This window comes from Hemicordylus capensis, chromosome 3, assembly GCF_027244095.1.
Source record: "Hemicordylus capensis ecotype Gifberg chromosome 3, rHemCap1.1.pri, whole genome shotgun sequence".
NCBI classification, from domain to species: Eukaryota; Metazoa; Chordata; class Lepidosauria; order Squamata; family Cordylidae; genus Hemicordylus; species Hemicordylus capensis.
The window spans coordinates 267,050,143-267,075,251 of record NC_069659.1 but is presented as its reverse complement, the minus strand read 5'-3'; the positions used below and the strand labels follow the sequence as shown (position 1 = coordinate 267,075,251).

General features: G+C 40.7%; 1 protein-coding gene across 5 annotated transcripts in view; it reads right to left on the bottom strand.

Moving 5' to 3' along the window:
- Positions 1-1,219: 1,219 nt before the first annotated feature.
- The window catches only part of SFXN4 (sideroflexin 4), a 28,718-nt gene continuing 4,828 nt past the window's right edge, over positions 1,220-25,109 (bottom strand). For 2 of the 5 annotated variants that reach the window (XM_053304217.1, XM_053304218.1), the window contains exons 2-14: positions 24,841-24,906; positions 22,700-22,774; positions 20,999-21,025; positions 20,847-20,901; positions 15,643-15,668; positions 14,883-14,936; positions 14,725-14,790; positions 14,573-14,635; positions 12,345-12,435; positions 5,677-5,792; positions 4,686-4,771; positions 3,880-3,997; positions 1,220-1,550 (exon numbers count right to left, since the gene is read on the bottom strand). In XM_053304217.1, coding sequence (XP_053160192.1) covers positions 1,473-1,550; positions 3,880-3,997; positions 4,686-4,771; positions 5,677-5,792; positions 12,345-12,435; positions 14,573-14,635; positions 14,725-14,790; positions 14,883-14,936; positions 15,643-15,668; positions 20,847-20,901; positions 20,999-21,025; positions 22,700-22,774; positions 24,841-24,906 — 921 coding nt within the window. In that variant the 3' untranslated portion in view covers positions 1,220-1,472. The remainder of the gene's footprint in view (positions 1,551-3,879; positions 3,998-4,685; positions 4,772-5,676; positions 5,793-12,344; positions 12,436-14,572; positions 14,636-14,724; positions 14,791-14,882; positions 14,937-15,642; positions 15,669-20,846; positions 20,902-20,998; positions 21,026-22,699; positions 22,775-24,840; positions 24,907-25,109) is intronic. The other 3 variants (XM_053304219.1, XM_053304220.1, XM_053304221.1) reach the window with 3 other exon arrangements.

The window sequence follows — 25,109 nt, the reverse complement described above, 5'->3', positions numbered from 1 at the left end:
GGTGGTGCTCGAGGATTATACCTGTAGATGTTGAGTCACAGTAAGCCAGCCCACACCCCAACAGGAATGCGATTCATACCCGCTTGATGGCTTATGGTACATCTGCATTGTTTTAATGGCCTGGAATAAATTCCAAAGTGGGAGATCATAGGAATGATATAGGACAAACGAAGTGGTTCAATTTCCAGAATGTTAAGCAGCAAAGCAGATTCCTCAGTATGCAACCCCTGGAGAATTGCTTAAGACTAACAGATGCAGCCAAGAATTCATGTGTGATCCAGTTATGTGACTAACATGGACTATTGTAACCAGGTAGATTAAGTCATGATGGAGTTTAAGGAATACCTATTGCAAGGAAAGATTTTGTCCACCCCCCCATAATCTTCTGTTCCTCTCCTGTGAAACCAAACAAAAAGATGCTGGAAGTAAGCAAAAGGTTAGAGATCATTCAACACTAAAGCTTTCAGACATTTTCACAAGTATGCATGTGTTACCACTGGCTACACGTACAATGATTGCAAAGGGTAAGTGCATTTAGAAACCATCATCTTTACCTCCAAACGCTTATCACCACCTCTGTCAGGATATATGTTCCTTGGAATTTCCTTCTACAAAGCAAATATTTTTTTAACGTATTTGTATACTGCCCTAAACCAAGGTCTCGGGGCAGTTCCCAACAAAACACTAAACAAAACATTAAAATCAATTAAATGCAGTTTAAAACAAATCAAACAATCAAAAATTTAAAAAGTTTAAAAGTCTGGGTAAAAAGATTAGTCTTCAGACACTTCTACAGAGCTGCTAGAGACGGGGGAACTCATTCCCACGGGAAGCGTGTTCCAAAGTCTCGGGGCGACAACAGAAAAGGCCCGTCCCTGGGTGGCCACCAGGCGACATGAAGGTAGCCACAGACGAGTCTCTCCTAATGTATGCAGTGGACGATGGGGATCACATGGCCTTCGCATACTCAGCAGCCATTGCATGCCAGCGTCACATGCAGGAGCAGATGGGAGATGCCCCACGGGCATGTGAAGATAATCTGGAAGTTACAGAAAATCCTCTTCACAGAATAAACCATTGCATAATTTGCACAGCCTTTCTGAAGTGCATCCAGCTCTTCTCAACCCGTATAGTAGTTTGAATTCATTCATTCAGAAATTAATGTTCTCTTCACTTAAGTTATAGTAAGAAGCAACGGAAAAATAAGATTAACTGTTCCTTAGTTGTCTATCATGGGCTTTTAATTGTTTATATAAGTTGATAGCACATTGATTTTCTTCCAACAAAATTTAGATATAATTTAGATTCACATAATTGTGTCAAAATATATATACAGTAACTTACAGAAGATAGATCAGGATATCTCATTGTATAATTCACTGTTTCAGATAAATATACTTGAGATGATAGTTCAAGCCTAAAAAAAACCCCAATATCCCTAGTGCTTAAAAGTTAGCATAATGTTCTTGTCATCAAATTCCCCTATAGTAAAATAATTCTGTTTCTTCTGTGGAGGAGACAATTTCAGATTCAAGTTCACTTCGTTGTATCTGAAACACACAAACATGACAACTTCAAGCCATTGCTAGCTTCATAATACTTGGACAGCATCCAGAGAGATGTACATAACAACAACTATATTCTGCTTTTCAAGAAAAGTTTCCAAAGCAGTTATAGTAAGTATATCTATAGTATAGTATATCAGGCAGCATAAAAATATGATAGAAAGAAACACTGCCCTCTAAGAAGTAGGTTCTACTCATGCAGGGTGCGGGAAGCATGGTTTTAGCTTATCTCTCCTTTCTGCTGCCCCCTGAAAATGTACCTGTAGGTTGGGAAACCCTTAGATATTTTCAGGGGCCTCAGAGACAGCAAAGGGAAAGGGGGATAATAACGTACTTCCATGAGGGCAACCTTAGTCTGGATGCTACCCCTAGAGTTCAGTTGTGAACATTTGTCAACCATCACACAAAAAACTATGTTGTAATCACAGGAAGCTGAAGTATTGCCATCTAGGTGGCAAACTCTGAACCAGTTAATCTAAATACTAATAGTAAAGCCAAGATAATTATTCAGTAAGCAACAGCAAGTTTGACTCACATTTGCCTAAATTCCCTGAAACAAATAGAAATGTGCTTAGGAAGGGCCTTTAATTTGGTAACTCATCATATCTTGGTAATGAAGAATCTGCATGTTAGCAAATGCAGACTCTTCTACCCTATGAGACCAGAGACAAAGCCACATATATTCTAACCCTCCCCGACCCAAAAAAGTCCCTATTTTCTTACTTTTAAAATTTGAAATGTGTTTATTATTTCAGCATTTAGAACCAGAAATTTTACAAATGCAGAATCTAGACATCTGGAGCTGGCGACATTTAAAACTCATGCTCACCACCCCTTGCTGCACACCTAAGTTTACTTCACAGAAACTCCCGTTCCAAAAGACAACAGGTTGTTCTGGTAAGAACTAATCTGCCTACTTTCCTTTCACTATCATCTTAATTGATAATTACCATCCTTACAAGTTAGCCCACTTCAGCCTTAAACATTCACATGTCCACCATCTTGAATTGGAGTTGATGATATCATCACTGAGGTATCCCTATGTGTCACTCACTACAACTGTACCAAATTTGGTTCAAACTGGTTAGGTAGTCCATAAGTTAGCCCAACCTGGTTGTGCCTCAACTGTTCACATGTCCACCATCTCAAATCGGGATGGATGACACCATCATAAACTACGCCACTGAGGTGTGCCTATGTGTCTCTACAACTGCACCAAGTCTGGTTCATATTGGTCCAGGCATTACAAAGTTGATAGGGGGACAGGCACACAATGCCAAGTGATCTCATAAGCTTATGTGATCTCATCAACCAAGTGATCTCATAAGGCTAACAATATGTGACCCTGGGAGCTGCCCAAATAGTCATATATGTCTCTTGCACTTGAAAACCTGGCTGAGCTATATTCTAATCTTACCTTTTTAACCTACTTAAAGAAAGTAAACTTATCAGATCACCTGGCAGTCCCCCTATCAACTTCACAATGCCTGGACCAATATGAACCAAATTGGATGTTGTAGGGACACTTAAACAGCATAGTTTGTGAAGATGTCCATCCACCCCAGTTCAAGATGGTGAATGCGTGAACGTTTGAGGCACAAGTGGGAACCAATTTGGACCAAATTTAGTACAGTTGTAGTGAGTGACACATAGGGATGGCTCAACAGCATAGGAAACTGCCATATACTGAGTCAGACCATTGGTCTATCTAGCTCAGTGTTGTCTTCACAGACTGGCAGTGGCTTCTCCAAGGTTGCAGGCAGGAATTTCTCTCAGCCCTATGTTGGAGAAGCCAGGGAGGGAACTTGAAACCTTCTGCTCTTCCCAGAACGGTTTCATCCCCTGAGGGGAATATCTTGCAGTGCTTACACATCAAGTCTCCCATTCACATGCAACCAGGGCAGACCCTGCTTAGCTATGGGGACAAGTCATGCTTGCTACCACAAGACCAGCTCTCCTCTCCCGGAGACCATCCATAGTTTGATGGTGTCATCCACTCCAATTCAAGATGGCGGATGTGTGAACATTTGAGGTGCAAGTGGGCTAATTTGTGAACTGCCTAACCAATTTGAACCAAATGTGTTACAGCTGTTGGGACACACAAGGATGCCTCAATGGCATAGTTTGTAATGTCATCATCCACCCTGATTCAAGATGGCTGCTGTGTAAATGTTTGAGGCCAAACTATTAATAAAGATAATCATGAAATAAAAGTAGGCAGATTAGTTCTCACCAAAACTTCTTGTTCTTTGTTGAACTGCCACTTGCCCTTCAAAGATCATTAAAAATTGAAAGAACAGAACATGATATTTACCTTCCCTACTTGTGGCTCCCAACTAAATGAAACTGGTATCATTGTTCCAATGATTACAGTCGTCATAATCAATCTCAGTAGAGGCAAAGCATGTGGATTTCGAAGTAAAATTCTTGTGCTGCCAAAGAGATTACAAAGACAGGTTACTGTAGTTGATACATATGCAGAAAACTAGGTTGAGATAGAAAAGGCGGCATTAAGAACAAACTAGGAACTGAGGAAGAAATTTACAAGCTGTTCCTGTTAGCTTAACACTTTGCCAGAATGGCTGGCCCTTTCAGAGATTCAGGCTGAAGGGATCCATTAGGTCCTAATGCTGTCAAATGATAGTTGCTGGATTCTCTCAACAGGCATTCTACAAGATCAGAAATCCTGCACTGGGTCTTCTGCCACCTCCAGTCCTATAGTTCCTTGCTTATGTTGCAGCAATACCCAAGGAAGAATCCTTTAGACTGGAGTTCCATGATATTTGTGCACAATGTGAGGTCTGAGACTACATTAATAGTGCAGGCAGAAGAAGCAGAAACCAATGGAAGCAAGCCACCTCTCTCTCTTGAAGCAGCTTGTAGAAGCAATCTGTTGAGTCAGCAATCTGTAGAGACAGTAACTTCAGCCCAGCTCACCCTTGCAGCAGCAAGATTGTAGAGGGTTGGTTTGTGGCTTGAATAGCTGTCCTATGGGACCCCTCACCCCACCCTAACCATCACAGAAGATATGGTAGTTTTGTAGTTATGAAATGTGTCACATGAATAAAACTCTCAGTTTTCTCCCTTTAGGTTCTTTTTGCTCCAAGGCAACTCTCTTACCGTTTCAAGTAGTGCTCAGCAATATCTGGAATAAATACTGCAGTCCCAAACAACGCTGCTCTTAACCATGCTGTTTCTTTTACTGCCTAGGAAAAACAAATTAAAATAAAGCTAATTAGGCTTTGAACCCTGTTAGGTGGCAATAGCTGTATTGATCCTGGACCTTTATCAGCCCGACCAAAAAAAGAAAAGAAAAAAATATTATGTAGGTCAGGTTTGTTCTACAAAAGACCAAAAATGGCCCCACGTAAGCCAATGGGAAACCTTAAAGTCAGTAACATGAAGCGCTGTAGTATGACTTACTTAAACCACCTCTTGTAACTGTTACTAGAAATACTCCTTATCCTAATTGCACTTCTGCTGAGATGTACTTCTGCTGAGATGCCCCTTGGCCTCCTTTGCCATCATATTGTACTGGACTCTGGGACAAAATGGGAAAGCCTCATTATGTGGAAAGGATACACATACTAGGAGCTGCAGGCATCTTTTAAGACCAGCCTGGTTAGTGAATCATCACCACAATTAGCTATCAGGAAAGCAACCAGCACTTCTAAACTGAAAAGAGCCAAACTCCTTGCCTCAACAAGAAAACCAAAAATTGTCTCTACAGGGGAAGCACAGCAATTGCACTCCCTTTAAAGAAAGCCAGACAGCCAGGGCAAATGAACAGAGAATAATAGCTAGAAGATGACTACAACTGTCGTAAGAACTGGAGGCGGGGAGCTGAGGAAGATCCTTGAGAAAATATGAAGAAGCAAGTCAGTGCAGCCTCCTTTATGTGAAGACTTAAGGACAGCTGTTGGGACAGGGTTAAAGAGATTGCCTCAGTGTAGGACACAAGACAGCTGGAACTCACTGCCCCACAATTCCACAAGTATGCAAAAAGCCACTGGTTGGCTGAACTACCAATTCAATGAAGGCAGCTTTGCTGGATTTGGGGGTGGGGGCAAGTGGGGGTCATGCAAGTAAAAAGACACAAGGCCTTGCTTACCTTTTCTCCCGCCTTCCGTGACAGTCCAATGACATTGCCGTTGCTGTCCACAACCTCAATCCCACTTACCAACTCAGTGCTTCTTATTACCATCACGTTCATCATGCACAGGAGGGCTGTAAAAGAAAAAGAACAGGTTTGGTAAGGATAATAAGCATTGTTTGTTTACAATCGATTTATTGAATATCAGATAGCATCTGATCATCATAGCATCAGCTGTGAATGTAAAACTTACCAGTTGTGGTTGCCACTGCCTATAGCAGGCTTGCTCAACTTTGTGCCCCCAGAGTTGTAGTTTTTTGGACTACAACTCCCATAATTCCCAGCCACAGTGGCCAATAGCCAGGGATTATGGGAGTTGTAGGCCAATATTGGCAGGAGGGCCGAAGTTGAGCAACCCTGGCCTATAACATGCTGCTGGAAGAAAACCACAACAAAACACCAAGAGCTCCCAAGGATTAGGCTTCACATGAATATCAATAAAATGGAGCCAATCCCAAAGTGTGTTAATTAAACCCAAGCTCTATCCCTAGAACAAGTAGTACACATTTGACAAAACAACCTTCCTGCATTTCAGATTTAATTTTAATAAAATCCAAAATATTTCTGGTGAAGACTAAGGTGGGAGAAGACAAAATGGATGGGACCACAGTTTAGTGACAGAGCATGTACTTTGCATGCAGTGCTAGAAAAGGCTCCTGTCTGAAACTCTGGAAAGTCACTGCCAATCAAAACAGACAACAATGAGTTGGATGGACCAAAGATCTGACTCAATATAAGGCAGCTTTGTAAGTTCAAAGGAGCAGGAATATTGATAGAACTTTCTTTCTCCCAGCCTTCTGAATGGCTTACTGCCTGTCAAGTCCCATCTCACAGGGGCAGCTCTACATCATATGAGACTGAATTCCCACATCTCAAAAAGTACACATACATGGTAATAGCAGTTTCTTTACTTTTAATGGCAATTCTGTGGGATACACTTGGGGATGCCTATCTGGAATAGGCAGCTCTAGGCACATTACAGCATGGCCTCTTCCAGAGGTGCCCTTACTCCTGGACTTCAGGGCTGAAGTCCAGGGAATCCACACCCCCTGGGGGCCTCCAAATCCACACCTGTGGTGTGGTCGCTGCGCCATGCCGCCGGCCCATATTGCGCCAGGTGCTTTACAGACAGAGGGGTGGGAATACGTTAAGTTGCATGTTGAAATATTTCTGCTAATGCATATTTGCATGAATATAGCTGTTTTATATTCTTACATTCTTGAGAGTTCAGTTACTGTTAGTGCCCTCAAAAACCCATGTTATACTGTCTCTCTCTCTCTCTCTCTCTCTCTCTCTCTCTCTCTCTCTCTCTCTCTCTCTCTCTCTCTCTCTCTCTGTGTGTGTGTATATATATATATATATATATATATATATATATATATATATATATATAAGCAGCCAGGGGTTGAGTGGGGAGGCTCCACAGGCCTTGGGATCCAGGCTCCAAAATTACCTAGGTGCATCTTTTGGCCTCTTCCCATATCCTCAGTCTATCCTAATCCTCAGCCTATCCTAACAGGAAGCACTCCTTTTTCAGTTAGTCCTAGAAACACAAGATCTCCTGGGAGGCGTATTTCCTTCCACTACAGCCCACTGGGCCACCCTCCTCCCTGACTTATTCTCTTTTGGATCAAATACTCTCTCTGCCTGTCCATGTCCTTATCACTCATGCCCCTGGATGGGGCATGCCCTTCCCAGCTGTAACAAGTCAGCAAGATAATCCTATCGGGAGCAAGATGGTCCTAAAACCCCTACGTTTCATCCTGTCTTGCCTTCAGTCTCCTTGGTCAGCCTTGCTTTCATAGCCCCAGAGTAGGGATGTGCAGAAATCGGTCTTTTTGATTCTATTCGTTTTGTATCTAAATCTACCCCCAGATTTGATTTGATTTGGATTTGATTCAATTCAATTTGGATTAGGATCGATTTGGACCACTTAAGGTCCTAGCGGCACCAAATCTGGATGGTGGGTAGGTCTCCATGGGAGCCACCTCCCACCCAAATTTCAAGGCAGTGGGGCACTTGGTTGATATTTAGTGATTTTATTTTATTTTATTAGTTTTTACTGATTTTGTATATTTCTGCCATCGGAAATAAGGGGATTCAAAGTCACCCTATCCTAACCCTAATATTCATCTCCAGCTTTCATTTTTTTAAAAAGCTAAGCTCTAGCCCTCATAGAAGTGGAGTTATGGAGCAAAATGTGCAGTCACTATTTTTCAAGTGTTTGGATTCTTTGGTGTATAATAACTTTTCCTTATAATGAATCCCTATGAGGATTCATTGCACACCTTCATTTCTTCTGTTCATTTTGCCTGTAACTGAACAGTGCCAACTGTCAACTGCCATGTGTCAACTACACCCCCCCACACACACACACACACTGGGGTACTCAGTTTATTCGTTGATGAATTTTTGAATTGTTTAGATTCTTTGGTGTCTTCATTACACACCTTCATTTCTTCTGTTCCATTTTGACCCCACTGCTTTGCTGGTGGGGGTGGGGAATTAGTGGCATTACATGCTCCAACTACCCCCCAACCCACAAGCCACTGGGTACTCAGTTTTTATTTTAGGAATTTTTGAGGTGTTTAGATTCTTTGGTGTGTAATGAATCCTCAAAGGGATTCATTATGAGGAAAGGTTATTAGACACCAGAGAGCCTAAACACTAAAATTCCTAGAACATAAACTGAGTAGTACCCCACTGCCTTGTGGGTGGGAGGGGGGTGTAGTTGGCACATGGCAGTTGACATTTGGCACTGTACAAAAGACAGTCAAAATGAATAGAAGAAATGAAGGTGTATAATGAATCCTCATAGGGATTCGTTGAGGGATTATACACCAAAGAATCCAAACACTTGAAAAATAGTGACCACACATTTTGCTCCATAACTCCACTTCGACAAGGGCTAGAGCTTAACTTTAAAAAACAAAACAAAATGAAAGCTGGGAATCTGGGGAAATTAATGGGAGGAATCTGAATCTCGAATTGATTCGAATCAAATCAGGCATGATTCGATTTGTACCCAAATCTAGCCAATGGACCACAGAGGTGATTTGTTTTGTCTCCAAATCATCCAAATCAGCTAGATTCGGGTACAAATTGATTTGAACCTGAATCGATTCGCACATCCCTACCACTGAGGTTCCAGCTGTGGGCTCAAGGCTGATAGAACCCAGAGGGTTGAGAGAAGGAAAGAACACCGGCTGTTCTCCTAGCAATTTTAGAATTCCCTGATGAAGAACTTGTATAGAGATTGAAATGTATTATACATGGATATTTTGTATCCAAAACTTCGAGGACATTCCCTTTTGGGTTTTTATGGCATTAAGATGCAGACTTTGTAGGCATCACTGTGGTCCTTCTCACCAAATATACCCTAAACCCTCCAAGATTAGGAGATCACAAGCAGTTAAATCCCAGCACAGAAAGTATGGGAAAGTAATATCAACTATTAGGCACCATGTTGAATCTTAGTAGAGTGCATGAGAATTATTTTGAAAACATATTTCCAGGCAAACAAGCCTTTGACATAGGAAAAACTATATATTCAATAAACCGCTACACTACTGCTTGATGAAATTAATATCTATAAAAAATATAATCACACATACACGCACTTATCTCATAAATTTAAGATGATCCCCTTCAAAGGTAGAAGTTAAATACAGGTTATACTTGCATTAACTTGAAAGGAAGTCTGATTTTAAGATGACCTCCTGGTTTCTAATATCAAAAAACTTGCGGAAAACCTAGTCTTGAATTCAGGTAAATATGATATTCTTGTGGTTTTGTCTGTAGAACTCCTTCTCCAGAGAAGTCCACCTTGTACCTTTTTTGGTGCCAGGCAAATATTTTTGTATTCTCCCAGACCTCTGAATGTTTTCATTTTTAACTGCCAGTTTTTAATCTGTTGTTTTATCAGTTATTAAAACTGCTTTAGTACTATTTTATTTGTAAACCATGTTGGAAATTTATTATTTGAAATATCACAACCAACCACCCAACATTATGAGAACATGTCATGATACGTCACTGCTACTTTGCCAGGCACATACAGTGGAAGAACAGAGCATTGGTTCACTTACCATGAAGGCTCCTTCTTAATGCTGGAGCCGAGGACATCTCTGATTGGATTATCGTTCCCACGTGCTCCCAGGCAAGACTAATGGAAACATATTACAAGCCTTAAGAGCCCAGGACGAATAACCTCACCCAATTCTTTTAGGCCGAATGTGTGAGTAACACAGAAACGAAACACAGAGTACCAGTTGCAGGGGAGTACCAGTAGGAGGGAAGGCATGCCCTCAACTCTTGCCTGTAAGCTTCCAGTGGCATCTGATGAGTCACTGTATGAAACAGAATGCTGGACTAGATGGGCCTTGGGCCTGATCCAGCAGAGCTGTTCTTATGTAATAAGTATAGAAACCATTAACAGAGTAACACAGAAATAACAGTAAAGAAACACACCAGTTTGCAGTATGGTATGCTTAGAATTCCCATGGAGTAGGCCAGGACACCACCTGGGAGGGCCGAGATGTCCTTGGCTCCAGTACCAAGAAGGAGCCTTCATGGTAAGTGAACCAATGCTCTGTATTCTGGAGCTGAGGATATCTCTGATTGGGACATACCACAGCTCTAGCCATAACGCTTTCTGGGAGAGAGTGTCCTTGCCTACTCCGGGGGAAGAACCTGCTGTAATACTCTGCGACCAAATGCTGCATGAGAGGAAGCATACAAATCAATCTTGTAGTGCCTTGTAAATTTATTTATTTATTTAACATATTTTATGCCGCCCAAAACTTACGTCTCTGGGTGGGCCATGACTGATGCTAGGTGTTTCTCTGCCCAAGCCATGATCAGCTCTGCTTCTGTCTGTAGCAATCTCGACCTGGTCCCCCCTGTGTTTATGTGGGCTTCTGCAGTTGTGTTGTCGGTCCTAATCAACACATGTCTGTTGTGAGTTAAACACTGAAACACCAGCAATGCCAGATGAATAGCCCGTAGCTCCAGCCAGTTGATGCTGTGAATGGATAATGTTGAGGACCAACATCCTTGGGCTGCTCTGCATAGACAATGAGCCCCGCCAGCCGGTCTTGCTGGTGTCTGTTGTGATGATTATTTGGGGGTGAATCTAGGAACTCCCTGCCATGACGGAGATTGCAATCCATCATCCACCACTGGAGAGACTCCAGAATGTGTTGAGATATAGACAGTGTGATGTTGGTCTTCTTGGCTATAGGATTCCAGAACCGTAGTAGGAACCACTGAAGTGTCCTGAAGAGGATTCTGGCCCAAGGCCCAATTCTAGGGTGGCAACCATTAAGCCAAGCCAATGACAGTAATTTTGCTTCCTGAGCCCAAATTGCTTCTGCTACCTTTCCTTGAAGAACCTGCAGTCGCTCTTCTGGCAAGAAGAGTTTGTCCTTGCAGGTATCTATTAGTACACCTAGCTGTAAGATCCGGCATGATGGTATCAGGTGGCTCTTTTCTATGTTTACAACGAACCCATGCTGAGCTAGCATTTACAGCGTTAACTGAAAATCCACTGATGCTGCTAACATGGATGGTGACCTCAAAAGCAGGTCATCTAGGTGAGCAAAAACGCAAACACCTTGTAGGCTCAGGTGAGCGACTGCCAGCACCTTGGTAAATATCCTTGGGGCTGATGACAGACTGAACGGAATGGCCCTATACTGATAATGTACCCCGAGGTACTTGAACCTTAGTAGACCTTGACTGTTGAGATGTTTTGGAACATGCAAGTAGACCTCCTTTAGATCTATGGATGATAAAAGGTCTAGGTGTTGCAAGGATTGCATTATGGAGCGAAGAGATTCCATACGAAACCTGTGCTTTGGAACCCAATGGTTCAGGAACTTCAAGTCCAGAACAGACCTTTGTCTTTCTTGGGTACAGTGAACAGAACTGAATAAATCCCCCTGCCAAACTGAGAGGGTGGAACCAACTCTATTGTGTTTATTTCCATCAGATGTTGTATTGAGTTTGGCAGGCCAACGTGACCTTGGCGTGGGTATAAATCTGTTGGGAGGAGCAGTTATTAAATCTATATTGTACCCTGTAGCAATTGTACTTAGGACCCACTGATCTGTGGTAGTCTGCCACTTGTGTAAGAAGACCCCTTGTCTAGAGAAATTCTGTTGATTCTGGTTGTATGCTCTATTTCCCTTAGTGGGAGGGGCAGACTCTGTAGGTAGTGTGGGCTGAATTCCCAAAGTATTAATGGCCCTGCTCACAAGAGGTGTAAAGTCTCCTGGGAGAACAAATTCTGTGACAAGGTAGATACTAGGTCGACCTGTTCATCAGACCATTCCCTCTCCTCCTCGTCCAGTGGATCCAGCCCTGGGCAGGGTTATCCATCCCGGGCTCTTAAGGCTTGTCATATGTTTCAATTAGTTCTGCCTGGGAGCACATGGGAAGGATAATCCCATCAGAGATGTTCTCGGCTCCAGCATACAGAGAAGGACAAAATTACATTGTAAAGTACTGTCCAAGCCGAAATCAAAATTTAAGTAAATCAGAGGCAATTTCTAGTCCTAGCACCAGAATAATAGAAAGGACAGGTTTCCACTTCAATGGCCCTCAAATACTTTTGATTTACTCACCTGTAAGTGGACCTGGTACAATTGTCTTGAAGAATACTTGTGCAATAGGATTATATAGTTTATAGCGTTTTAAAAAGTATTGAGGGAGAGCCTAGAAAAAACAAAGTTTTACCAAGACTACATAAAATGTTGTATTATGTACAGTAAATGGCACAGCTGCATTTTCTGTGCCATCCATAAAATAATCCCTATTTTAAAAAAACGATAAAGGGCTCTTATTATTTTAGCTATCCTGAAGAAAATTCATTAATTCTATACATTTTATTTTACCCTTCATTGTAGATTCCTGTGCTTCTATTTGCATATTAGCAATCGACACATAACAAACCAGCCTGAGCCACTTTAGGAAGGGATTATATTTGAATTCATCATATTCAAATATGATGAATATTTATATACCGTTTTTTAACAAAAAGTTCCCCAAGTGGTGTACACAGTTAAAAATAAATAAAATATAACACACACACACACACACACACACACACACACACCTGAACAAGACAATACTGAGCTAGATGGACCAATGGTCTGACTCAGTATATGGCAGTTTCCTATGTTCCTAAGACAGACTTGTGAGTCATCCTTTGGTTTATCATTAGCAAATGAGGATATTGGTTGTTGCAGACAAATAGTACATACAGAAGGATCACTACAAACAAAATGACATAAGGCAAGAACACAAGGAGGAAGCTTATAGAGACAATCAGTGTTCCCTCTAAGGCTTGCGCCTGTGTGTGCGCTCACATGTTTTTTGATGTCCACTCAGTTAATTTTAGATCCCGCTCAAGTTTAATCATGAAGGCCCCACTCTGAATGCACGTGTGCATACACTGCCTTGATATTGCCACCCAGAACAAAACTCATTCTGCACACAGATGAAAAAAATTAGAGAGAACACTGGAGCCAATATAGAGACATGGCTGATTATCTTTTCACTTCTGTGGCAAAGAGAGATTGGCATGGCAGGGTGACTCGTTCCACACAGTTTTAGTGTGATAAAACCGTCTTGTGAATGTGGGATCACCATTCTCCACATCTTGAAATTTGTTTTCAGACATACATTTCCACTGTAAATTCACAAGTTCAAAGCACAAGACAATACTAATCTACTGCTTACTACAGGATATAGTCACCTCCTGCCCCCTCCTTGCCTGGTATTTCTGTCTGTAGTCTACTAAGCCCTGGAACAAACAGCAGCACAGGGAGGGAAGGAGACAGACAGACAGACAGATAGGACTGTAGATGTGCTGCTGTACCAAGTCTACACAACTTAAGGCCCAGTGGCCGGATCCAACCCACAGGAGCTTTTTTTGCTGGCACACAGGTTGGAATATCCCGCAGCAACAGCAGGAGCCATGAAGAGCTCTTGGCCTGTCCAGCTGACATGCAGCAGCAGCAGCAGCTCAATGTACTTGACTGCTTGAGACCAGAGCTACAAGTAGCAAGGAAGTGAGCCAGTTGCTAGAGAGCAGCAGCTATGGATGGATTGGGCTGGAACAGCAGCAGCGGCAGAGGAGCACAGGCAGAGCACCCCAGAAAGGCTAACATCCTTTTACTCTGTCAGTTCCTCTTCTCTGAGGGGGGCCATTCTCTTCAGTAATTGCCTTATATAGGAGGAAGCTGCCATATACTGAGTCAGACCATTGGTCTATCAAGCTCAGGATTGTCTTCACAGACTGGCAGTGGCTCCTCCAAGGTTGCAGGCAGGAATCTCTCTCAGCCCTATCTTGGAGAAGCCAGGGAGGGAACTTGAAACCTAGATGCTCTTCCCACAATGCCATCCTGTGAATGTTTACATGGAAATACATTCCTTCCATAGGGCACCCAGTAATGCTCACTCTCAAGTAAACATGTCTCAGATTGCTGCCTGAAGGCAACAGCAATTTAGGGAGAAGAGAGGATGTGGCATTTGTTTGGGACTGGCATGCACACTCCAGATACCCCACTGACTGAACAGGGGCAAGGTCTATTTTGGTTAAAATTGTGAGTCCCTGACAGTATCCACAAGTAGTTAATAATTGCTTTCATTAATATTATTATTTTTAATGTAACAATTACAATGAGTTGTGCACCCCTGCTCTATGCAAAGCCAGGCTCACAGAACCTCCCACATTTCTCCAGAAGTGCTACATCTCCCTGCTTCCTGTGCTGAATGTTTTGCTACCCATGTCCTGAGCTATATCCTGATAAAAGCATAATAATCAGAAAATAACCATGGAAATACTTACTCCAACACATGAAGAATATAAGACTGTCCCTGTGGTGGGAAGTAACTGTTTGTACAGAAACTCCTAAAAGGAAACAACAACAACAACAAATAAGAGAATATTCATCCTCTACAATGCAAAGGTAACTTTGTGACATGATATTTAGCACATACGTTTGCCATTTTTGTAGAATTTCCATTTGCCAAGCTGAATGCACCCGTATAGGAATGGAAAAGGAACTGCAAAATTTGAGATTGCAAACATAAGTGTAAATTGGGTTTACCAAACAGACGTCAAAGTGTTTAAAACAAAAAAGGAGACGGTTTCCTACCTGCCAAATAAATGCTTGTTTCACTCCTCTGTGCAATGAGAAAGTAGCAAAAGCCTGAAAAGAAAACCTCATGAGGCAAGAGAGGCTGGACATTATCAAAAGGACACATAGCAGCACCAGTGATGTACATTACAAAGATGATATTTGTGATATCACAGTATTTTAAAGATAGCCCTTTGCTCTAGAAGCAGCACAGACACAGCAACAGCTCTCTCAGGCCCAATTGCTTTTTGCTACAGATCATGGTGTGGAAGCCACTGAGGCACAGCCTTTAGGCACAGGAGGGAAGGGGAGGGGAGGGGAGGTTGGCTCTCTTTGTTCATCCTAGTGAAGTATGAACTATTAATATGACAGTTTAAAAATCATTATGATCAACACAATCAGGTGCCTCCAATTAGCTGGACTGCAGTTTTTTTTTAAAGTGAAATCTAATGAAAATATGTACAAGAGTCAAGATAGCGAGCGCCATCTTAATATTTAAAAGAGGACATTCCAAAAGAGAGAAAGGGGAATGACTCTTTGGACATGCTGCATATGGTGATACACACAAGCATTTCCCATTAGAACTATTGTTCTTACATGCAAATTTAATCAATTAGCTAACTAAAACCCATTAAAAACAATCTGCTAAGATTTCTCTAATTGAATTACAGTCCTAATTCCAGTTTGGCTATGGAATGGTGGGATTCTGGAATACAGCAAGTGACATATGGCAACTCTGGTCCCCACAGAGACACTGGAAGCTTCCATTATTACTCACCAATGGAGCAGCAAAGGGCATCAAAGCTTTAAAAGATAAATGTACATATTTTTTTTAGAAACCAAATAGATTTAGAGTGATTTCTGAGGGTCCTAACAGGAAAAGCAAACCAAGAATTTATAAAAGCAAAAAAATAAAAAAAGGAACTCAGCTAGAATACTCATTTTGTTCGTCAAATTGATAAAACAGATATACAATTCAACTCAGTGGCCAACATGACCCTTGCAACCATCTATGTGGAGAAAGTTAACTGGGAGCTACAGAACTGAGCTCTAGAAACAACTCTGACGTGCTCACATGGTTGATGACCACCACAAAGTTATCCCAAGTAAAGGAAAAGAGAGAGACTTCATGAAACGATGTCCGTTTTAAACCAGACTCTGAGTTTTGTTGATCTATATTTCATATCCACCAGAATTTAACCACAAGGAACAAGTCTGTCTAAACAGTATACAATGCACTGGTAATGCCAGGAGAGAAGCAAGCATATGCAGAAGGGAGCATTTTATATGTAAAATGGAAGTAGGACTTGGGTCATTTCATGCAAGAAGCTGTTGATTATCCAGAGTGTTTCTTTCCATAGCAGCAAGATTATATGAAATGTATTAATATTTCAGAGAAACAGATAAGTTCAGCATCAGGCACAGCACAGGAAATTCATGAAATACACAACGGTGTGGCTAATTTGTACAGTTTTACATTACAATCAACATGGAGGATGCCAGGACACAGAGATATCTTCTATGAAATCACTACAAACAGTTGGATACTATTTGCAAAATCATTATTATTTATTTACACAGTAAGACAGGTGTTATTGACTGGTTTGTTTTATCTAGACATCGAGTCCTTCCCAAGGACCTGGGATGGCTGAATTTTATTGTCAATGTTGTTGCTGTTGTTATAGATATCGTCGCAGAATATAGGCTGTTCCCTGTAAAGTTGCTTTTTGTAATTGGCTGATGGTGATTTCTGTGGCCCCATGGTGTTGAAGTGCTCTTCAAGGTCTTTTGGAACTGCACCTAGGGCGCCAATTACCACTGGTTTTATTTTGGTCTTCTTCTGCCACAGCCTTTCAATTTCAATTTGTAGATCTTTGTATTTGGTGATTTTTTTTTCTATTTCTTTTTCTTCTATTCTGCTATCCCCTGGTATTGCTATGTCGATTATTTTAACTTGTTTTTCTTTCTTCTCGACTATAGTTATATCTGGTGTATTGTGTGGCAGATGTTTTTCTGTTTGTAGTTGGAAGTCCCATAATATTTTTACATCTTCATTTTCTTCAACTTTTTCAATTTTATGGTCCCACCAATTTTGGCTACAGGTAGCTTGTATTTTTTGCAGATGTTCCAGTGTATCATCCCTGCTATCTTGTCATGCCTTTGTTTGTAGTCAGTCTGTGTGATCTTTTTACAACCGCTGATTAGGTGGTCCACTGTTTCATCTGCTTCTTTGCAAAGGTGGCACTTGCTGTTTGTTGTTGACTTTTCTACTTTTGCTCTTATTGCATTTGTTCTTAGTGCCTGTTCTTGTGCAGCCAATATTAAACCATTTCTTTCTTCAAGTTGCCATTCTTAAGCCATTGCCAGGTCTTGGTGATGTCTGATTTTCCACGTATATTGTGCAAATATTGACCATGCAGTGGCTTCTTTTTCCACTTTTTCTGCTCGGTTCTTGATTGTTCTTTCTTGTAGGCCTGCTTTCTTTCATTGGTGTTGAATTGTTTCACGTTATTGACCATTTGAAGTGCATCTTCTTCACTGTCCTTGATATATTCTTCAAGGCCTCTTTTCTCCTCCTCTACTGTTTGATGGACTTGCAGCATTCCTCTTCCACCTGAGCTGCGAGGGAGGTATAGCCTATCTACATCACTGCAGGGGTGCAGAGCATGATTGATGGTCATTATTCTCCTGGTCTTACAATCTAGCATCTCTAGCTCAGCCTGGGTCCAGTCTATTATTCCTGCAGTGTATCTGATAACAGGTACATGGTGTTTATGGCTTGTATGGTGTTCCCGCCATTGAGTTTGGACTTGAGGATTTTTCTAACTCTCCTGATTTATTCACTTCCAATTTTTCTTTTAACTTCAGTGTGTGCGATGTTATCAGCCTGGAGAATGCCCAAGTATTTGTAATGTTCTTTCTCTTCAGGTTCTTGATCTTGCTTCCATTGGGCAGTTCTATTCCTTCTGTTTTTGTTATTTTTCCTCTTTTCATTATTAATGCAGCACACTTGTCTAGTCCAAACTCCATTGCTATATCGCTACTGAATATACGGACAGTGTTTAGCAGTGATTCAATTTCTGACTGGGACTTTCCATACAACTTCGTATCGTCCATGTACAGCAGATGGTTGATTTTACTTGATGTTTTAGATGTTTGGTATCCGAGGCCTGTTTTGTTTAGTATTTGTGAAAGTGGGGTCATGGCGATTACAAACAACAGAGGGGATAGTGAGTCCCCTTGAAAAATGCCTCTTCTAATGCTAACCTGTCCAAGTGTCTCGCCATTGATTGTTAACTGTGTACGCCACATGCTCATTGCTTTTTTAAAATAAATATCTGAATGTTTTTGCTGACACCAGTTGTTTCTAAACATTTTAGTATCCATGTGTGAGGCAATGAATCAAAGGCTTTCTTGCAGTCAATTCATGCAACACTTAGATTTGTTTTTCTTCTCTTGCAATTTTCTAAAATCATTTTGTCAATCAGCAGCTGGTCTTTTGTGTCTCTGGTGTTCGGGCAATTTCCTTTCTGTTCAACTGGAAGCTGTTTGTTAGTTAATAAGTGTTGCATCACTTCATCTGCTATTATTCTAGTTAATAATTTGAACATGGTTGGCAGGCAGGTTATCGGTCTATAATTACTTGGAACTGCACCTTTTGCTGGGTCTTTCATGATGAGATCAGTTTTCCCAGTTGTTAGCCATTGTTCAATATCACCTCCTTGCAAAATGTGATTGAACTGTTTTGATAGTTGTTTTTGAAGGCTTGTTAGGTGTTTAAGCCAAAAGCCATGCAGTCCATCGTCACCTGGAGCAGTCCAATTTTTAATTTTCTTTGCTCTTTCACTTATTAATTCTGGTGTTATTATTAGATCTTGCATTTGTTGGTTACATTTTTTGACCTCTTTCATCCAGCCTGCTTTTTTATTATAATCTATTAGATTGTCCCCTAATTTCCGCCAGAATTGCACTGTTTCTTCTTTATTTGATGTTTCTAGGTTTCTTGCAGTTTCTCCTTCTATGCTTTGGTAGAAACGTCTCTGATTCGACTGGAATGGGAGATTCTGCCTGTGTTGTGTAATTCTGGCTTCATATCTGCTAATCTTCTTTGACACTGCTGTTATTTGCTGCTTGATTATTTCCAGGACTTCTCTAATTTTCCTTGAATCTAGGTGGTATTTTGGGATCAGATACTGTTTACAGGTCCACTGATCTTATATCCGAGCTCTTGTGTTGTTATTGTTGCTGCACTGTACATTAGTTGGTTTGTTTCTTGCAAATTATTGGTTGTTATTTCTGCAAGTGCAGCATTTACATCTTTTAATGCCTGAGCAAGTTGTTTTTTGGCAACTGTTTTTAGAGCTGGAAGTCGAACCCTGGTGGTTGTTTGGTTCATGTGCGCAGTTATTTTTTGCTTTAGTTCTTGTTGCTTTTCTGTTAAACGGCATTTGGGTTTTTGAGGTGAAGGCAAAGGGGAGGTTGCCTGGTTTGGATTTTGAAACAGTTCAGCAACAGTGGCATCCTCTATTTCCAATATTATATTATAATTATTATTATTAATTACATTTATAAACCATCCCATCCAAAAAGACATAAAAACACACACCATTTAAGACACAGTGCTAAAAACAATATAAAAACAATTCAAACACAATTAAAAACCATTTAAAACCAATTAAAATACTTTAAAGAACCATTTAAAAACCTTGGAAGGCCAGGCCAAACAAGTAAGTTTTTAGGGCTCTCTTAAAGCCTGACAGCAAGCTTAAACTGCGGATATCTGCTGGGAGTGCATTCCATAGTCCAGGAGCAGCTACAGAGAAGGCCCAGTTCCGAGTCGTCACCAGACGTACCAATGGTAACTGGAGACAGACCTCTCCAGATGACCTCAACATGCAATGGGGATCATACCGAAGAAGGTGCTCTCTAAGGTAGTCTGGACCCAAGCCATTCAAAGCTTTAAAGATAATAACCAGCACGTTGTATTTCGCCTGGAAACATATCGGCAGCCAGTGCAGCTGTTTTAAAACAGTCATAATATGGTCTCTCCAGGTTACCCCAGAGACCAGTCTGGCTGCCACATTTTGAACTAACTGAAGTTTCCAAAATAAGTACAAAGGCAGCCCCACATAGAGCGCATTGCACTAGTCGAGCCTGGTGGTTACCAGCTGATGCACCACTGTTGTGAGATCATTCTCCTCAAGGAATGGACACAGCTGTCAAATCAGCCAAAGTCGATAGAAAGCGCTCCTGGCCACAGCTTCCACCTGAGATACCAGAGTGAGGCCTGGATCCAAGAGCACTCCCAAGCTGCGTACCTCTTCCTTCTGGGGGAGTGTAACCCCACCCAGCACAAGAAGCTACATTATTGCCACAAGACTAGAAATGGCAGCTGTTCAGGTCAGTCAGTCGGTCAGTCTATAATGTGAAAATTGTTATTGTATAGGAACTAAATGCGTTATTTCCCAAAGTAAGCAACAAAATCTCCAACTCATTTTGAGGACGTTGCTCCATCCACACAGAATTTATTTCTTAATTTTATTTTTACTACATTTCTATTCCACTCTTTCTCTAAGGAGTCCAGAGTGGAAAACAATAGCAAGATCTATTAGCAACTATTATTAATTATTTAAATTAAGAAACAAACAAGAACAGAAAGCAAGCAATAGCAAGGCAACTATTACTAACCCCCAAAATCCAAAAACATTGCTTGACAGGTTTGCAAAAATCATGAGATGGGCTTGGGTTTCTGGAATAAATTCCTTTCATACTTTTAATATGTCATTGTAAGCAAAACTACTAGAAACATTTAAACCAAAACTGAGAACCTCGCATTCTAACATGCACCCACGGACGGCATAAAAATGCTTGAGTTGTGTACTATAGTTAACTGAACAGTATTAATACCACTCAGAATAATAGATCTTAAATGTTTAAAAGGAGTGTAACAGGTTTTCAATAAATGTATATATGCAAACTGACCTGGTGGCCTAAACATGGGAGGAATTATATCACCAGTACCAGGATGAACAGAAGCCTTCAAGGAGAAAAGCAAACACAAAATCCCCCAAATTAGAAATTCTCTACTAAAAAATAATATATTGAAATAATTTCTAAATATTTCATAAACTCACCAGACTTAGTTTCCAGGCTTTTTTTAGCTAAACAAGTGAAAAACAAAATTTTAGAAATAATATTCAGAGTATATTTTATAGCTGAATACATTTGAGAGTTTTTTATTCATTGTTTTATATCACCAAACCCAAATGATTCTAGGCAGTTGAAAAAAATGTTTAAGGTTTCCAAGAACTGTTTTCAGTGATTATTTGTAACCATGCCCACAATACCTACCACTAAAATACCTACATCTAGAACATTTCCCATGTCATTTCAGTTGTGTTATTTTGCTTTTCTGCCCTCATGACAGTTTTTCCCATCATATAACCACCACTGGGACATGAATAAAAATACACTTGAAACAGCAGTTGATATTTTGGGTAGACAATGATACAAATATTAGACAACACTTCTAAGATGTTCTCATGTCCCAAGTTACCTTGCCTGCTGGTTCAATATTAAGAAGGAGATGACATTCCATTGGATAACTCACAAGTCTGTGGCAGTTTCCTAAAGCAACTGAGATGTTACTCTCTCCCAGTGCCAGAAGATACATGAGCTCCATTCCTGGTCTGCAAGAGGATTGGCCAATAGTGTTGCAGAAAGCTTCAGGTTAAAACTTCTTCTTTTGGGGGGGCGGGGGGCAAAGGAGCCTCCACTGAGGTATTTGCTCTGAAATCAAGTACTCACTGTGCCAAGTGCTTTTAAAAATATGTTTTTTGTGCTCCAACTTTTTCAAAAAAATATTGCTGTCCCTTAACAATGCATTCATGTCAAACAATGGGTTATATCCTAAGACATGTAGACAGAAAAAGTTCCCAAAAGTGGACTTCCACAGCCCCTCTGCTGTACAGCCAAAGCCCCACAAATTCACCCCTGAAGGTTGAGTGACCCTCCAGAGTAGGATGTCATGTGACACAGAAAGCTGCCAAGAGAAGAATGGATCAACAAAAATTGCTACCCTCTTTGTCTTCCATTATGCAACCTAGTAAGCCGTTCCTTGTAAGCTACTTTCAGTACTAAAAATATTTTCTACAATTAACAGCATTTCCATGAGACAACTAAAAAGATAATAATGTACCATCTTTCAGAGTTAATATAGTCAAGTGGATGAAAGACATTTTTCCTAGGAGATAAAGAAATTGCATCTCTGCAATTTCTCTTCACAGTGGTGTCACAAGTCTTTGTATTATTCAAATTCACATAAATTTCTCCCTGTTCTTATACTTTTGTTTAGAAGAAGCTGCTCCCCAAGGAAGCAAGCTGGATGTTTCCTGTGCCCTAGCCATGTATGCATTTACTGTATACCTGTAATGCTACTAATACACCTGTACAAAGTTCAGGTGCATTGAGGAGTAGATATCCATTAAGCCATTCAAATTAAATATATAGATAGGCAGGAATTCTTCTTCTTTGAAAACAGCTATTTCCCATGTGAAGATCATGTTTACAAGTTCAAAGAAGAGGCATGTTGGTCCCACAATTTTTTAAAATGTTTTTTGTCATGTTGGGTCACTTTTGAAAGTACCCAAACTATTGAGACTGATTTCTGGAGATGTTCAAAAAATTATAGGTCAATTATGGACTCACCACCTCAGGGCCAACCTATTTAACAGAATGAGGCAAAGAAGAGTATAAGCCCCTTGCATCCTAAACAGACAATTTAAAACAATAGTACAGTACAAACAGATATGCTAACAGTTATTACTGTAAAATACCTTATTGTCCTGCAAGGATTCTGTGATATTTTCTCGACTAGTTTCTAAAAGCATTCTCGATTTGTCAATTTCCACCTATATTTTTGAGAAAGCACCAACAGAAATCAAGGCAAGTCATACACTTTCTCTTATCCAATATTCTACTGCTCAGTGAACAACAAAATCACCACTTTCTCTTGATCTTGATTCTCTTGATTCAGTGGCAGAGGGAAAACAGTTTCAGGGGAGCAATTCAAATGAGAAAAATGGAGGAGGGAGTCCCCAACCATTGCTGAAAGCAACACTGGAACTCCTCACAGCTACCTTCTGGGTGTGGGGTGGGGGGAGGATGGGCCAGAAGACCCAATCATGGTCTGTTTTGGTCCTCACCAGTGTTCCCTCCAACAGGGATTCCCAGATGCTGTTGACTACAACTCCCAGGATCCCCAGCTGCAATGGCTTTTCCTTGGAGATTCTGGGAGTTGCAGTCAACATTTGGGAATCCGTTAACAGGAACACTGGTCCTCACTCAGGCCGTGTTCCCTCTATGGCGTGCACACTCACAAGTTTTTTGATGTCCGCTCAGTAAATTTTAGATCCCGCTCAGGTTGAATCAGGAAGGCCCCACTCTGAAAACTTGTGTGCACACACTGCCTTGATACTGCCGCCCAGAACCAGGGTGGATTTGATTTAAATCAAACTGATTTAAATCACGATTTAAATCATGATTTAAATCACTAGCAGGGTGGATAAAAATCAAAAAAATCCGATTTAAATCAAAAAATCCGATTTAAATCAAAAAAATCCATTTTTTTTTATTTAAATCGGATTTTTTTTATTTTTATCCACCCTGCTAGTGATTTAAATCGTGATTTAAATCAGTTTGATTTAAATCAAAACCACCCTGCCCAGAACAAAACTCATTCTGCACACAGATTAAAAAAAATTAGAACACTGCTCAGGCCTAAGTGCCTTAAGCAAACTGAAAGTCACACATGTGGAATATCTGCTTTTAATCTCTATCTAGCAAGTGTGTGAATAATCACTGAACACTACTACCTCTTTCTTTTTGGCAGCCAAGACTGGATCTAGCATTATTGCAAAGAAGCAGTAGCTTTGTATTGTTCTCTCTTTCAGTCTTGCAGTTCAGGGATAGTCAGTGTGATGTGGCATCATCATGGTGCAGAAGCCAAACAGAGACAGAGGACAGAAAAAAATACAACATAATAATGGGACATCACACATGGCGTATCCCTATACGTTACAGGGGCAAGAAGAGAAAGAAACACAAGACTACTATTTCTGGTGGCAGTCTGTGTTCACTGCAACATGTAGTTCCAGGCTGCATATATCAGTCTGAATCACCAGGGTTAGTGCTTTGTATACCATATTTGTTTTTATGAACAGAGCTCAGGAAATCCACTAGTCTACTAGTCTGTGATGAGTGAAAAATGATGCCGTCAAGTGAAAAAGGCCCAGACGAGTAAAGTACCAACATGATTCATCGAGGAATCATCTGATGAATAAAATATTTTATCTGGCTGGTGAACAGAGCCAACATTTCTTGACCCCTGTTTATGCATATAATGACGTTTTGGACTTACATTAACTTAAAACACCATTCCTTTTCCTACCAAGATTACAGGCCGTGCAGGAGTAATATGCATACCACAATCATTTATACTTTTTCATTCTGTTGCTTTTACTTTCATGGCATTTGTTAAATGAAGTGCAGTCTTAAATACCTTTATTTAATAGCAATTTCATACATGTAAACAGCACTATGAATTAGACAGTATAAAAACTGCAGTTGAACAATAGGCAGTGCGGGGAGGGAGCGTGCGCGCACGCACACACACACACACTTTCAATTGAAAAATTATTCTTCTTGGAAGAAGAAACAATTTACGTACATTTCACACTAAAAACAAATCACTTAAAAGCAGCTCATTTTAAAGAGTCCATGAGGATTAGGCATTTAAGGTACCACTCATGCACATACTTACTAAGCAATAAGTACCAGTGAATTCAGTGGGACTTACTTCTGAATAAACATGTATAGCAGTGGTCTGCACAGCTTGAATCTCTGCATTTTGCAGTCTCACATCACCCACATACACAAGTCAAGGCACAAAACTCAAATATGTAAGCAAGCTACTCACATAAGATGGAAATAAGAGTAGGGGGTCCAAAATATCTAGCCAGTGACAAAATCTTTGGAGGAAAGTCTAAAGAAAAAGAAGAAATTCACTTTTAAAAAGCATTAAGATTTAATTACTCTGTGCTGCCATAATAGAGCTAGCAAACGTAGCTAGGTACCCATCTGTGCCCTGTACTATCTGCACACCAACCTCATCTATTTCTAGTACCTAAACTGCCTTCCAATGAATTAAACCAATTCCTCTGGCTACTGCAACATGCACACATCCTT